The sequence below is a fragment of the Colletes latitarsis genome, chromosome 8, assembly GCF_051014445.1.
Source record: "Colletes latitarsis isolate SP2378_abdomen chromosome 8, iyColLati1, whole genome shotgun sequence".
NCBI classification, from domain to species: domain Eukaryota; kingdom Metazoa; phylum Arthropoda; class Insecta; order Hymenoptera; family Colletidae; genus Colletes; species Colletes latitarsis.
Genome location: NC_135141.1, coordinates 25,475,332 through 25,492,811, shown reverse-complemented (window position 1 = coordinate 25,492,811; position 17,480 = coordinate 25,475,332). Strand labels below are relative to the sequence as shown.

The window sequence follows — 17,480 nt, the reverse complement described above, 5'->3', positions numbered from 1 at the left end:
ATTTTTCGATTAAATTAAAAAGTTTCAAATCTTTCTGGAAAAATTATTTTTAGTTGCAGGGGTCAATTGCAATCATTTTTGGTGAATAGACATACCCCCGAAATTGTACGCAGTTTCGAGAAAAAAATTCAGGAAGATCGACAAATTTTTCGATTAAATTAAAAAGTTTCAAATCTTTCTGGAAAAATTATTTTTACTTTCAGAGTTCAATTGCAATCATTTTTGGTGAATAGACATAATCCCGAAATTCTACGCATTTTCGAGAAAAAAATTCAGGAAGGTGGACAAATTTTTCGAGGAAAATGAAAAATTTTGAATCATTCTCGAAAAATTAATTTAGTTACGGGGGTCAATTACAATCATTTTTGGTGAATAGACATACCCCTGAAATCCTACTCACTTTCGAGAAAAAAATTCCTAACCTAAAATATAATGTATGGCTAGAAGTCTCCCATTAAAATTTCTCCAGATGTGGCCGAACACCCTGTATAATAATAATGCTAGTGTTATTTTCTATATTACTAAACGCGCAAAAAGGGGAGATAATCGTTCGTTCGGACATGGACCGTCTGCCTCGGGTTGCGTAACAATATTCCATTACGCTGGAGTAAATGAAAACAAGAGTTTCGGCTCGTTCGATTGGCGAAAAGAGACATTACGCAATATAACCCCATAGTCTCGTTCTCTTTTCTATCTTGTTTTTCCATTTTCATACGACGATGCAATCACCGTGATCCGATTGTCCCTTCGCAACTCCAATATCCCGGCCTTGTTTCCTTGTAACCCAGTTGCCCCGCCATTGAAGGTCCTTCCCTCGAAGGTCGTACCTCGTCGACGCGGGAAACTCTCGTGGAAACTTCCCATGGCCGTAGTTGGGCAAATTGTACCCGCGAATAACGAGCACAAATTCAATCGTATACTAACTTTTGCTCGCGATGTCTCTTTAAAAAATCAGGTTACGAATTCTAGGTTAGGAACGAAACGTTAATGAAAATCGCTTTGCAATTTTTGCAAGAGTGTGGTCGGTCGAATTAAATTCCAATATCAAATTTATTGCGTCCAAAATAAATACGCAAAACATCGCGGAGGCATTGGTATTTTTGTTCTTTAAATAATTTCTCTCGAGTCGACGAATCTTAACCTAAAAATCAATTACCGTACGTCAAAGGGTCAAGGTATAAGAATCGTTTATTTCGACGACAGGAAAGCAAAGGAATATCATACGCGGGTACCAAGCGACCAGGAAGCAACTAATTATGCGTTGACCGGTTGGCGGGCCTGTGATTAAACTTATCGGTCGAAAAAGCTCGCGGTCGGACCAGCGTAATTAGACGCCTAGGGGCGGAAGCTTTCGTACGGCTGTATATAAAGGGCGTAGTTCGCGAGACGCTCGATAACAGGACGATTCCACGCGCACGTTCCTATCTGTCGTTCATCAAACTTGCGGTGTACGTTAGTTTTTTACGACAACGCCGGACGACCCGTCTCTCCTACAACACGAAATAAAAAAGATGTCGCGAGGTCTCGGCGCACGCACGGCTACGATTGGCGGAGCGACGCTAGCGACACCACACGTGTTCTCCCGATTGGAAGTAGGGCCGGGTTTACCATTCGAATATTTGACCTAATACAGTGGACTAACGGTCGATTTATATCGTCCGTGTCCGACGGATACAGTCGGTGAAAAGAATTTTTTTAACGCACCTCGTAGTATATAATTCTGTTCCAGCGACAGATAACTTCTCGCGACGAAGCACGTCTCTTTTTATTCTCCCTGGGGGACGTTGGTACTCGTATTACTTATCGTAGTGTAAATCGAGAAGTTTCGCGAAATAATAAAATCACGAAGCCCGCTGGCCATCGGGGACCCCCGTTCGCTTTGGCACCGGTCCAGAGAGCTTCCGGGTATTCCCTTACTAACGGCGAAGGAAACGACGAGGAAGATGGTCCGAACACTTTTACGAGAGAACAATATACCGCGTACGTGACTCATTTCCCTCACTGATTTTCTTCTTCTCACGGGACCGACGTCCCGCGCCCATTTAATCCCGTGCCAAAGGATTCCAGATAAACTCGATACCGTACGAGAAGTTCGAGAACTTTTCATCTCTAACCGTGCTGATCTTTCGTGCAATTAAAAATATCGAATAATCGCGAACAAGAAGAAAGGTTAAAATGCAAAATGGTCGTCGCGACTATACCTACCACGTACGATTTACAATCCAATTATGTCGTTGAAGAAAGCAAATTGTGTTCCATACTTTCGAGACACTTTTATCGGTTCAACGAACCCGTTCGCATCTATTATTGATTGCGGTATAGTGTGCTACACTGTTCTACAGGGTTGTCCCGCTGAAATGAATAAATAAAAGTAAAAGGCTATCTCCTTTAACCGAGACACGTCCGGTCGAACGCGCCATGATCGAAATGGTTTACGATCCGCGGTCGGAATTTATGTCGCGTGCAACCCGCACACGTGCGGGAACGTTATATTCTGTTCGTTGAAGGAAGCACGATATCGTACGTAACGCAGCTCGATGCAAATAACGACGACTCGTACACCTCGCGATACATCGCTGCTGGATATATCGATCGACCACGAAATATAGAATGCAATCGATTGCGTACGATTACGAAGCGTTGAATATTGATATTAATTTAAAAATAGTAAAACGATACCTTTTCATATAACTTTAAAGAAATTTTGCCTGAAACGAAAATCGAGAATAGCGAAAACTTGTACAGCTTTGAAGCGTCATCTTTTAAAAGGTTCCAGCGGAGACGAGAATGAAAATTGAAAGGCTAAATTCAGGCGCATAGGCGATCAATCATTTTCGAAGGAGTCAAGGGCACAAAGGTGTCGATAAATTTCCAACGGACGTACCTGTAACTACGCATTGGCATCTGGTTAGGTGTGTTGAAGAGCAACAGTTGGTTAATCGTTGGATTGTTCGACGACACGTTGTTTTTTTCCGCGTACGAGTCCCGAGAACAATACTTCTACTTCTGATACTTTTATACGCAAGAATGGCTAGAACAATCGATCTATTTAACCCTGAAGCGCGCTCATATTTGTAACGCAAATAGACCTCGCGCCGGTCTGCGACGCTTCGCGTTTGTTTTATTTTTTATCGTAAATAAATGCAAGTCCCACTTAAGTTAACATATGAAGTTAATATGAAAATATTAACTCTGCACGTGGCAATAAGGACGTGCTATTATTATTGTCATTACCCCGAGCACATTTCGCGGAAACAGCGAGAAACATTTTATCGATTCCGCGTAACGATTTGAAATAGTTTTCCATCGAACGGGAACGAAATACGAGACAGAGCGATTTCTTGGAAAAGCTCGAGCTTTTCGCCAGCTAGAAATTTATTACTGTCGCCGGTGCGACAACCGGATGACGGAAGATTTCGATTGCTTTCGCGCGGAGGTTTCGCGATGACGCTTGGCTTCTGAGAATATTAGAGAATTTCCGGGAAATGGCGTTCCCACGAACGGGGTAAGAGGGGAGAAAATATATACGCTCGAGCGTTTGCGGTTGGCACGCGACACGTGCGTTTATAGCGCGTGCACGAGTCGAGCGCGCTTCGCGAATCGAATACGTAAGTACAGTCGCGAGCAAAACTATCCAGACACCGTGTATACGTGTTGACCCTTTAACGACGGGTCCCATTGAAATGACCGACACAGATTTCGCCAACGGTACTGACCGACAGCGGTATTAATACGTCAAACGCGATGCCGGTTCTTCGGAATCGACGCCATATTTGTTACGTTTAGGTGACTCCGGTCTCTGGGAACCAACGGTACTAAATTCTAAATACACGATTCATACGATACTAAAAAATACAGGTAGCCCTCCTACAACACGGTTTCGATATAACGTGATTCATGAATTGCGAGAACTCTCCTACAACACGGCATCTTATAACGCGGTTTCGCTTTAACGCGATAAGAAAATTGCGAAAACCTTTGTGCAACGCTGTGCTTCTACAGCACTGGATAATATGATTTTTGTTAAACATATTTAAAAACTAAATTATTAAATAATTCTTTTCGCCGAAAAATTTGGGCACCCTGTCGATTTTTCTTAAAAATCCGTTTTCGATTTTTAATCGATTTGTTTGACGTTGTACGGAAATATTGTCCAATACTTTTTTGTAGGTACATATGAGCTCTACTTCAAAAAAAAGTTTCATTGAAATATATTCACTATTGTAGGAGTTATGGCTGTTTGGAAATTGGACCATTTTTATGAGGTTTTTCTAACTTTACAGAGTCAAGGAACAACTTTTCGAATATTTTTGTGATTTATACATATTCTCCCCCAAAATACGCGTAGTTTGCTTTTTTAAACATTAAAATCGTCCAATCCGTTCAGGAATTATGATGTTTCAAAGACTTGAATGAAATTTCGAGGTACCATTTCTGTGGCCTCACATTAGATTTTCGTTTAGGAATTTTTTTTCTCGAAAATGCGCAGGATTTCGGGTGTATGCCTATTCACCAAAAATGCTTACAATCGACTCCTGCAACTAACAATATTTTTTCCAGAACGATTTGAAAGTTTTCAATTTTGTCGAAAAATTTCACACCTCGAATTTTTTTCTCGAAAGTGGATAGGATTTCGAGGGTATGCCTATTCACCAAAAATTCTTATAATCGACCCCCGCAACCGTAAATAATTTTTTCAGAATGATTTGAAATTTTTTAATTTAATATTTTAATAACTTTTTAACGAAGCCTCAATCAAGAAATTGATATTCTTGATTTTCGTCTTATTTTGGCCCCTTGAATCCCCCATTAAAATTTTTCCCAGGGGTGGCCGAACACCCTGTATAACACGGTTTCACACAACACGGCATTTTCTAGGAACCTATCTACCATGTTAGTGTCACCTGTATTTAATATCGATAATAATTAAACTTGTTTCGTTTTCTAAAGTTTTTGGACGTACACAAATTTGTTACTGGAAGAATTCATTCTATGACCAATGTTAGAATAGTGGGAATACGTAGTAGACTATATCGACGCTGAAACGACGAATCTGAATCGACACTTTCACTCCACCGAAAGAGTAGCATGAGCCACTCCACTGGCCTTGAAAACAGTATTTTGTAGCTCGGAATATAAAAGTTGCAACTACGCGGGACCTCGTTACAGACTTTCATAATATCTGCTTGCTAGGAACAATTAATTTTCGTCGACCGCGCATGTTTCATTCACGGACGATCCCGGCCGACGTAAAATCCAAGTTTAAACGAGCTTCCCATGCACTTTCTGGGACGTACTTTCAACAGGAGCTTAATAATTCAACGTACGCTTCTATCGTTCTTTGTACTAAACACGGATCCGACGTTTATAACATCGAGTGTCGTAAACCGCTGCGCGCTTAACCGCTTAATGCTCATTCCCGAGTATACTAAGCATTTGAAAGTACAAGCAACGGGAAACCTGCTGAAAACGTACAAAAGAAGTACTTACTTTTTTTTCTAGTGTTCGTAATGTTGGTAACGTTATTCAGTAATTTACAAGAATTAAGATCGTACGAGCTTGTACGCGCGATACAAACGTTCGTGCTGTACGAGGGTCGTCCAAGTTTATTAAGTCTGTATGGATATCCGTGTTATGAGTGGGTCGAGTACGCTATGATCGCGTTCTTAAGAGATTCAAGATGGTGTCGTTAAATTATATGGAGGTACTTTCATATCGAGGTCAATTGCTTTAAGTTGCATTAACCACCCCGCGCAATATAGATCCGCGAACTTATTTTTAAACGGAAAACGGGACCAAAAACTATATCTCTAACAAAACGCTCGAGAGCGTCGACGGATAAAGGAACGGACTTTCTAAAAATGAAATTGAACGCAGAAAAATGGAGAATCGACGTGGAACGATCGGCGAAACTTTCGTTCTCATGAAAACGAACGTTCTGTATCAGGCATATCATAGCGGATGGTACGTACACCGTGTGCGATTTAAAAGGTAACACTAACGAGCCGTAGGGGCGTATAGACACGCGATCGTCGTTAATGGGAATTAAAAAATTCACCGTGCTAAATATACTCTCGTGCTCGTGGTTTACCGACGAACTCTCGTTCCACGAATCTACGGAACAAAGAAACCAAAGTCTCGAGAATGTCGCCCGGGAAAGTATCGTCGGAGCCCAAGGACGAGTTCGGGTGGACCCCTTGGACAATAATATCGTGCGTCTGCAGTCGTAACTCTTAAGGGGTCATTCCCTCTGTAAAGTAATATCTGTTCCGAAGAACCGTAACCGGGGATATAACATGCACCGGGGGGAAAGTTGTTTACAATCACGACCTTGACGAAACGTGTCAAGGTCGTTGAAATTGACGACTCCTTCAAATTATCGAAAAGTCTCGTAAAAGTGGCTTACCTCGTTGAATGATCGACGAAGGAACCGCCGTCGAGGAGCCGCAGCTTCGCGAACAGAACCGCGTTGACGAACGGGACCGCGGTGAGCTCCTCCAGGTCCACCACCACCGAGAATTTGTACTTCTTCTTCTTCATCATGAAGGCCATCTCACCGAGACCGGGACACTTCACTTTGATCGCGTTTCACACGCTCGCGGGGCACAATAAGCTAACTCCGGCGGAGGGGGGAAAAAGGACTCGAGAACGCGGTTTTCACGGTTCACCTCCAGCTTCGATCGAGAAAGCACCGTCGACGCCAAACAGCGAGGATTCCGCGTCGAATGCGACCATCAACGCCGACTCTAGCGACGAATCGTCCCACCAAACGTTTATCAAAATACTCTGCTTCGCGTTTCTATATTTACTTAAGGCAATTCCAACGAACGTCGGTTTCTTCGTTTCTCGTTCCCGTGTGTTTCTTCTGTTCTCTGCCGGTCCAGGAACGGCGGTCCCGGGTTCCAAGTCGTCGATCCTTCAACGGCGAGTTTCTTCGGATCTGTGTTCCGTAAAATCGCCGACTCCAGCTACGAGGTCGAACGCTTCGAAGCCCGCAGAACAGATCTCGTCCGAAGCTTCGCCGACATCGTTCCACTACTCGCAGCACGGACGTGATGTGTCTTCCGCGATCCTCTCTCTCTCTCTCTCTGTCCCCAGCGATCAAAAGCAGCAATTACTTTTGCACGCCATCCTCGCCGTCGAGAACTGGAAATTAAAGAGGCGTTTCAGTAACAAAAACTGGAGAACCTCGAACGTTTCACGTAACGCGATGTTTACGTCTTTGAGAAACTTGTATGTAATATAGGCCGCGCGCGGGTCTGGAAACTTTCATGAGAGCTGCAGAAAAAGCGAGACGATCGAGAGCGATATACTGTTTCTGGTCCCATCTGGTTAGGCTCCCGTAACAGATGGCGCTATCGAGTTACCGTTTCGTTTCGCCATTTTTTCGACGAACGGAACGAACTTTGACTTTACATCGCGACCCACTCGTTCCCCGCTGTATACAGGATGTTCGGCTACCCATGGGAAAAATTTTAATGGGGGATTCTAGAGGCCAAAATAAGACGAAAATCAAGAATACCAATTTGTTGATGGAGGCTTCGTTAAAAAGTTATTAACGCTTAAAGTTCCGCACTTACTGAATTTTTTTCTCGAAAATGCGCAAGATTTCGGGGGTATGTCTATTGACCAAAAATGATTGCAATTGACCTACGCAACTGAAAATAATTTTTTCAGAATTAATTAAAAATTTTTTTTTTTTCGTCGAAAAATTTCAGCAACCTGTCGATTTTTCTTAAAAATATGTTTTCCATTTTTAATAAATTTGGTTGGCACTGCACAGAAAAGTTGTTTAATACTTTTTTGTAGGTACCCATGAGCTCTACTTTACAAAAAAGTTTCATTGAAATATACTCATTATAGCAGGAGTTATGGCTGTTTGAAGATTGGACCATTTTTATGGAGTTTTTCTCATTTTGCGGTGTCAAGCATCAACTTTTCGAATATTTTTGCGATTTGTACATATTCTCCATCAAAATACGCGTAGTTTGCTTTTTTAAACATTAAAATCGTCCAATGCGTTCAAAAGTTATGATGTTTTAAAGATTCACATGAAAATTCGGGCAGAGATTTCTGGCCTGAAATTATGTTTTCAGTGAGGAATTTTTTTCTCGAAACTGGGTAGGATTTCGGGGGTATGTGTAATGACCAAAAATTATTGTAATCGACACCTGCAACCGAAAATAATTTTTTCAGAATGATTTGAAACTTTACATTTTCGCTGAAAAGATTGTTCACTTTCCTGAATTTTTTTCTCGAAAACGTGTAGGATTTCGAGGGTATGTCTATTCACCAAAAATGATTGTAATTGACCCATGCAATCGAAAGTAATTTTTTTAAAACGATTCGAAAGTTTTCAATTTTGTCAAAAAATTTGTCCACATGCTCGAATTTTTTTCTCGAAAATGGTTAGGATTTCGGGGGTATGTGTAATGACCAAAAATTATTGTAATCGACACCTGCAACCGAAAATAATTTTTTTAGAACGATTTGAAAAAATTTTTTTTCGCTGAAAAATTTAGCACCTACTCCCTGTCGATTTATCTTAAAAATTCGTTTCTAATTTTTACTAATTTTGTTTGACGCCCTATAGAAAAGTTGTCTAATACTTATTTGTAGGTACCCATGAGCTCTACTTCAGAAAAAAGTTTCATTGAAATATATTCACAATTGTAGGAGTTATGGCTGTTTGAAAATTGGACCATTTTTATGGGGTTTTTCTAACATTACGGGGTCAAGGAACAACTTTTCAAATATTTTTATAATTGCTAGATATTCTACACTAAAATACGCGGCGTTTGGCTTTTTGAACATTAAAATCCTCCAATCCGTTCAAAAGTTATGATGTTTTAAAGATTCACATGAAAATTCGGGCAGACATTTCTGGCAAGAAATTAGATTTTCGGTAAGGAATTTTTTTCTCGAAACTGAGCAGGATTTCGGGGGTATGTCTGTTGACCAAAAATGCTTGCAATTGACCCCTGCAACTAAAAATAATTTTTCCAGGACGATTCGAAAGTCTTTTTTTTCATCCATAACTTTCAGCTCTTACTCGAATTTTTTTCTCGAAAGTGGATAGGATTTCGGGGGTATGTCTATTCACTAAAAATGCTTGCAATTGCCTCCTGTAACTAAAAATAATTTTTCCAGAACGATTTGAAATTTTTGAATTTAATTGTTAATAACTCTTTAACGAAGCCTTCATCAACAAATTGGTATTCTTGGTTTTCGTCTTATTTTGGCCTCTAGAATCCTCTATTAAAATTTTTCCCAAGGTTGGCCGAACACCCTGTATACGTGACTGGCGTATTTAAAATATACATCGATCACGCGTTAACATTTTTAGACGATCTCGATTTACGAACGGAGCTCGACGATTTTATTCGAACATTTTCACGATCGATTATGCCCACACCGTGAACTAACGACGCTCCCGGCAACAGCTGTTTCAGAACGTAAATCTAAACTAGCAGGCCTAGAGTCTGACTCAAAAATAAGACGGGCGCGTCATAATGCTCTTAAGCGTAAACGGGAAGGGGAAAACGAAAGAGTTATGGGAAACGGAAGTGAATAAAACTACGAGTACTATGTTTTGTTCATCGTTATAGATGGTACTTTTAAGAGGAGCTTTTTACCGTTTTGAAAAAATTAAAAAGAATACTATTTCGGAATTACATTATAAATAGGTTAGATGACATTCTGCATATTTAACATATTTTTCGTGCGAATATGAATAATTTAAGTACACAAATGCCACGTGTTCTTTACATATCTCACATGCATAAACATCCGCAGGCTATTATTTACTAAGTAACAATCGCTATTAGCGTGACGCAATATCAAATAAAAATATGGATATAAAAACAATGATATTCAAACGTAAATATGTCAAATGTTACGAATATCGTAATTTTAATAATTTCCATAATTGTAACGATTCTTACAATATTACGTTCCACCCTGGTCAACCCTATTTCCGTGTCTTTGGTGTCAAAACAATCCTCTATAGCCGCGTAGTGAATTCCACCGGTCGTCACGCGACTTTGAAAGTTGCATTAGAACTGCAACTTTCAACCCGAGAGAGAGTAAACGGCGCAAACGTCAATTGTTTTGGAAACGCTAATTGTGGCTGGAAATACGAGCAAAGCGAAAACGATCGCGGTCTTCCTGGTGTCATGTTTCGAGTCGTAAAGTAGGTGACCGTAGCCATCGACGCGAGTACGGTGACTCTAGAAGCGCGTTGCACTCTGTGAACGAATTATTAACAGCCCTCGACTACTCTTTCATGAATCGCCCGATCATTGACACAAAATGCTCCGTCTACTACACACTGTACACGGTGTAAAAGCAAAAGTCTGCTAGTCTAGCGCTTCTATGGACAGTCCGTGACTCTAGCGTCCCGCCGCCTTCGATTTTACACCCTGTATACACGCCTATACAGGATGTCCAGCCACCCTTGGGAAAAATTTTAATGCGAGATTCTAGGGGCCAAAATAAGACGAAAATTAAGAATACTAATTTGTCGATGAAGGCTTCGTTAAAAAGTTATTAACGTTTAACGATCCCCACGTACTGAATTTTTTTTTTCGAAAATGCGTAGGATTTCAGGGGTATGTCTATTCACCAAAAATTATTGTAATTGACCCCCGCAACCGAAAATAATTTTTCCAGAACGATTCGAAATATTTTAATTTTATCGAGAAATTTGTCCATCTTCCTGAATTTTTTGCTCGAAATTGCATAGGATTTCGGTGGTACGTGTATTCACCAAAAATGATTGTAACCGACACCTATAAACGAAAATAATTTTTTTATAACGATTTGAAATTTTTTTTTTTTCGTCGAAAAATTTAGGCACCTACCCCCTTGTAGATTTTTCTTAAAAATTCCTTTTACATTTTTAGTAATTTTGTTTGACGCCCTACAGAAAAGTTGTCTAATACTTTTTTGTAGGTACCCATGAGCTCTACTTCAGAAAAAAGTTTCATTGAAATATATTCACAATTGTAGGAGTTATGGCTGTTTGAAAATTGGACCATTTTTATGGGGTTTTTCTCATTTTGCGGGGTCAAGGACCAACTTTTCGAACATTTTTACGATTTGTACATATTCTCCATCAAAATACGCATAGTTTGCTTTTTTAAACATTAAAATCGTCCAATCCGTTCAGAAGTTATGACGTTTTAAAGATTCGCATGAGATTTCAGGGAAGCATTTCTGACCTCACATTACATTTTCGGTAAGGAATTTTTTTCTCGAAACTGAGTAGGATTTCGGGGGTATGTGTAATGACCAAAAATGATTGTATTCGACTCCTGCAACCGAAAATAATTTTTTTAGAACGATTTGAAAAAATTTCTTTTCGCCGAAAGATTTAGGCACCTACTCCCTGCCGATTTATCTTAAAAATTCGTTTCTAATTTTTACTAATTTTGTTTGACGCCCTATAGAAAAGTTGTCTAATACTTATTTGTAGGTACCCATGAGCTCTACTTCAGAAAAAAGTTTCATTGAAATATATTCACAATTGTAGGAGTTATGGCTGTTTGAAAATTGGACCATTTTTATGGGGTTTTTCTAACATTACGGGGTCAAGGAACAACTTTTCAAATATTTTTATAATTGCTACATATTCTACACTAAAATACGCGGCGTTTGGCTTTTTGAACATTAAAATCCTCCAATCCGTTCAGGAGTTATGATATTTCAAAGATTTGAATGAAATGTCGAGGTACCATTTCTGGCCTGACGTTAGATTTTTCTTTAGGAATTTTTTTCTCGAAAGTGCGTAGGATTTTGAGGGTATGCCTATTCACCAAAAATGCTTGTAATCGACACCCGCAACTAAAAATATTTTTTCCAGAATGAGTTGAAACTTTTTAATTTTTCCGAAAAATTTCTCCACCTACTGAATTTTTTTCTCGAAAATGCGTAGGATTTCGGTGGTATGTCTATTGACCAAAAATGCTTGTAATCGACCCCCGCAACTAAAAATATTTTTTCCAGAATGATTTGAAACTTTTTAATTTTTCCGAAAAATTTCTCCACCTACTGAATTTTTTTCTCGAAAGTGAGTAGGATTTCGGTGGTATGTCTATTCACCAAAAATGCTTGTAATCGACCTCCACAACTAAAAATATTTTTTCCAGAATGATTTGAAACTTTTCAATTTAATTTTTAATAACTTTTTAACGAAGCGTCAATCAAGAAATGGATATTCTTGATTTTCATCCTACTTTGGCCTCTAGAATCTCCCATTAAAATTTTTCCCAAGGGTGATCAGTTCAGAAAGTTCAGTAAATAATATCCACTGTTCAAACTGGTCCGTTTCTTATTTTAATTTGCACAATAATTATTTCCGCTCCTACACACTCAATTCTGTCCTCGATTGTACGCATATTCAGGCAGAGATGGTGAAAATTCTTAGCACGGTGAAATGAGAATTAAATTTCAAGGGCGACGATGAAATATTTCACAATGAACTATCGTCTATTATCTGTATGAAATTTCCTACGATTGGACACGCTTATCGACATTGTCACACCTGTTTCCAATCTTGCTACAAGGCAGACAATACTCTCGTTGCACAAACTTGTTTCTACCGCGACGAAAACAATGGCAACGTACGTCGAACGCATATGAATTAAATTTGATTTAACAGAAAAATCAAGTGGCCCGATAACGAGGGATTATCGGTAAGTTCAGTAAACCGGACGTTGCATAAAACTCGGGGAAAAGTGCAAAGCATACGGTAATTTGTTTCTGATAACGTTATCGATGTGGAGAAACTTACGCGCGTTGGAAGTCGAATGGATGCACAAAGGCAGCTGCGTTCGATTCAACGCTTTCAGTGTTCTTCGTGCACGAAACGGGAGCAGACTGGGACGAGCAAATGTAACGCGATCCACCGAAATTAAGCCAACGCGCAAACAAACGGTCAGTGCTTAAAAAACACGAAACACGAAACAAGCACAGTTTTTCTCTCCGGAATAGAAAATTATACTGACGGGTATAAGCAACGTTTAGGATATTTATACTAGACACGGCGAGTGGAAGGGGAAGTTTGTAATTTAAAACGATAAGATAAGTGTTTACAGTAGCGAGAGTGTTTGGAAATGATTCGTTGCAGGTTGCCTCCGGTCCCCGGTGATTTAAAAAATGCAATAATTACGAGCAAACATTTTGTTGCGTTAACCGACGTATCTAGTTTACTTTTAATTATTCCACTTTTTAGACTTGCCCCCCGAGACTGGTCTGCGCTTTTGATAATTGGCGATCTCTTATCGTTACTTTGTGTACAATAAATTTCGAGGTTAGCGTTCCGAATGACGAAAGTTTCGATCGTCGAGATCGTTATAATCGAAATCACCTATCGATTAGTCACGTAGATAAGACCGGAGGAATAATTGAATCTTCGTTAACTATATTAATTGATAGCGATAACGAAATGTCGTCATCTACGCTCGTTACCTATTGTTCGATGCAGCTTCTTAGAATGCATCGTCAGTTCTCTGCGACAGTGAAACGAGATTGTGTACAAGCGAGTCGACTTACGCAATTTGCTCTGGATCTTTCTGAAAATTTTACGCAATCGAAGCTACGTCTTCGAAATGTTCAAAGACGGGACAAAAAATTCTGTTACATTTTAAATAACGTACCACGTTTTACAGTTTTCTTTATAACTCGTAATTATTGTTGTGTATCGATAAAATATCAGAGTTAATGAAGTTGTTTACAAACACTCGTTACGGCACGTGAACACGATCGTACTGATAACATAAAATGTTTACTTTTCGTTTATCTAACCCTAAGAACAGTTACGCGCTGTTAAACAAGTCGACAGCATCCACGTACGAGTCTACTTGAGTTGGATAAACTACTATTAAAAATAATAAATAAGTCTTTAAAATAATACACTTTCTTTTACATGGAAAGTTTAAAAAAAAATCAATATCTTGCGAGATATTCGACATTTTTCGTGTGATAAATCGCAAGCGTTTGCGAACGCAAGCCATGTCAGAGATCAACAACGCTCGACCTTTCAAAGGCAGATGCTCTAATGATCAACAAGATTCAATTAGATACTAAATCCTACGAACTATTTCTTATCGGGTTACCTAAAAGATAAAGTGCATTTGCGACCATTCGTTCCCGTGGAACACACGAAAGAACGAATAAGTTACTTCTGCTATGAAAAAAACATAAAAGAACATGGTATAAAAAAATGGCTCGATGCATCGTTGCTGATCGAGCACCCTGTAGAAACTAGAGGTCGATCCCAGCAGAGTTAAACGAACTCGGTTGTCCATAGTTTTATCGAAGACACGGAGGGTAATGCTTCGCAATTACGCGAATGGAAGGCGCAAAACAACGGCTTACGAGCAAATCGATGAATTTCCCAACTCTTTACAGGCACTGTTTCCCAGTCTACGATTTTTCAACTTCCGAGAACATCCTGTGTGTACAGGGTGTTCAGCCACCCCTGGGAAAAATTTTAATGAGGGATTCTAGAGGCCAAAATAAGACGAAAATCAAGAATACCAATTTGTCGATGGAGGCTTCGTTAAAAAGTTATTAACAATTAAATTCAAAAATTTCAAATCGTTCTGGAAAAATTATTTTCAATTGCGGGGGTTAATTACAAGCATTTTTAGAGAATACACATACCTTCGAAATCCTACTCACTTTCTAGAAAAAAAATCGAAAGTGTGAAATTTTTCGACGGAAAAAAAAATTTCAAATCGTTTTGGAAAAATTATTTTCAGTTGCGGGGGTAAATTACAATCATTTTTGGTCATTACAGATATCCTCGAAATCCTATGCACTTTCGAGAAAAAAATTCTTTACTGAAAATCTTATTGGATGCCTAAATTTTTGGCGAAGAAAAAAGATTTCAAATCGTTTTGGAAAAATTATTTTCAATTGCGGGGGTTAATTACAAGCATTTTTTGTCATTACACATACCCTCCAAATTTTACGCACTTTCGAGAAAAAAATTCCTTACTAAAAATCTTATTGGATGCCTAAATTTTTGGCGAAAAAAAAAGATTTCAAATTGTTTTGGAAAAATTATTTTCAATTGCGGGGGTTAATTACAATAATTTTTGGTGAATGGACATACCCTCGAAATCTTGCGCATTTTCGAGAAAAAAATTCAGTATGGGCGGAACTTTAAACGTTAATAATTTTTTAACGAAGCCTCTATCGACAAATTGGTATTCTTCATTTTCGTCTTATTTTGGTCTCTAGAATCCGCTATTGAAATTTTTCCCAGGGGTGGCCGAACACTCTGTATAACAGACGCTTTCAGCATCGAAATATTTGAGGGGTTACACCGTCTTCGACACCAACGATTTTAATTAAAAGCAAGGAAGGGTACAAGAATGTTAACGACGTAAATGCGCGCATTTCCATCGATGCATTTCATTTGAATAAACCACCTATCACGTGTGCTGTGCTTCGTACAGGGTGATCGACAACCGTTTCTAACCTCTAAAAACAAAAATAATGAATAATTTGTTTGGTAACTTGTCGACGGTTAAAAATTGGTTAATTTCCACCGCAACTTCTCTCAAAGTTATTTTAGGTTAAGAAATTGTTAATATCGTTACGATAAACACTCTGTATATGCCTTATGAGACGTGAAATACATACAAAGGTTATAGTAACTATATGAAATAAAAATGAGAGAAACTTATATAGGAAGGATCGAAGAGTCAAAAGTTTTTCAACGTTATCGTAATTCTGCTGATAAATAAGAATTCGATTCATTTTGTGTCGCTTCTTTATTAACTCCACGGAGATGGTTTAACGTATGTACATACATACGTATTCTGTCGCGAATAACCTCTGAACGAGTACACGCAAAAAACCGCGAAACGACGATCGTCCGGGACGTTCAAAAACCGTCTGTTATTTATTTCGGGCCTAGACCAACAAGGAACGTGGTCGGCTAGAAATGACGCGTGAATAATCGCGATGACATTTTCGAATTGACATTGAGCTTCTTCGAAGATAAAATTACACGAGGATAAACCGCGCGATATATCGTTTCCATCGGTTCCGTCCATTGCTATGACATATTCGGGGACACCAATTTTCGGGCTCATCGATAAAAATTCCGCAACGACACTCGTTGCAACTCCTCCCCTCGAGTAAAGCAACTTCATCAACGACTGAAATGCAACGATCGCTGTATCGCGTATTTGTTGTTAGTTTACGTGCACCGCAACTTTTTTTATTTTTTTTTTTGCTTTCCAAAGCTATATGCAAACAGAGCACTCGAAGGAGCGCGTCGTAACGTCACGATACTTTTTCGAACGATCGCGCACTGTTCCGAGGCACACTACGCGAACACGAGACACGCCGAGAGACGAGGAACGCTTCGAGAGTCAGCGATTCGATGGTTCGCAGAAATACAAAACTATCGTCTCGTAATGGCAGGTGCAGGACAATTTCCGCCTTGACTTTATAACCTCTCATCCCGTCTCGCGGTTGACGTTTCGAGCTAGTGGACGAGTCCGTGGCTACCAAGTCTGTCAAATTTCACGGGGAACTGAAAGGACAAGGCGACCCACGGTCTGAACGAGATCACGGACACGATCGCGAGATTATCAATGACGACACGCGACGCCCGCCTCCGAAAAAGAAGCGAAGGAAAAAAGTCGTGAATTCTGGCTGAATTGTACTCACTCGTTTACGACTTGCTCTTAATTTCCCGCCGATGCTAGCCGACCTCGCACATTCTCACACTTTTCATGATCACCAGCTCGCCCTTCGGAAATCGCGAATTTCAACGACGTGTATCCGATGCGAGAACCCGAAAATTTTGTACGGACAAAAAGAACTTCCGCTCACATTCGACGGAACGGAGGTCGTCTGTGAACTGACGCGTCTTGATTGTAGCTTGCTGTGCAGCGTCGCTACGCCACCTATCGACGGTTCCGCACAGGCTCCATTTCAGCCACCATTTTATTGGTTCCAAGATTGGCGCGCAATGAACGAGATGCGTTCTCTGATTGGTCGTTATTATGTTGTTCCTAAGAAACTTTAGAGCTTACTGTTACTAGCATGGAACGACTATAGTATCTCCGATAACTATGACTTTTCCAATAGCAATAGCTGTTTGAAAAGAAAACGTACGAAATAAATATAAACCGGTCACAGCTTTCTTGTCGGATCGAATTTACTATATTTAGCTACTAAACGGAAACTGCAGCGTCCTGTGTTTTATATTTTTTCCTTTGTAAAGATGGCCACCCTTCGATTCTATTACTAAAATTTGTCATTTAAGAAGTATCTCATTAGAATCTAGTAGGGTAAAAGACCCAATTACTATTATGATGATGAACCATAATTTCATGGCATTGATCTTATTATTTATTAGTCAACTACGGAAATATGACGAATTCTTCGTGTTTCAGAGTCTTCGCCGAAAAAGGAAAGGCTAAAATTATATTATAATTTACAATTGCCTTCGT

At 39.6% G+C, this 17,480-nt stretch overlaps 1 protein-coding gene across 3 annotated transcripts in view; it reads right to left on the bottom strand.

The window, feature by feature from the left end:
* The window catches only part of LOC143344679 (uncharacterized), a 79,127-nt gene extending 62,212 nt beyond the window's left edge, over positions 1 to 16,915 (bottom strand). The window contains exons 1-2 of one of the 3 annotated variants that reach the window (XM_076770951.1): positions 16,693 to 16,915; positions 6,407 to 7,146 (exon numbers count right to left, since the gene is read on the bottom strand). In XM_076770951.1, coding sequence (XP_076627066.1) covers positions 6,407 to 6,552 — 146 coding nt within the window. In that variant the 5' untranslated portion in view covers positions 6,553 to 7,146; positions 16,693 to 16,915. Of the gene's footprint in view, positions 1 to 6,406; positions 7,147 to 12,793; positions 12,936 to 16,692 lie in introns of those variants that run through there. The other 2 variants (XM_076770954.1, XM_076770953.1) reach the window with 2 other exon arrangements.
* Between the last annotated feature and the right edge of the window lie 565 nt (positions 16,916 to 17,480).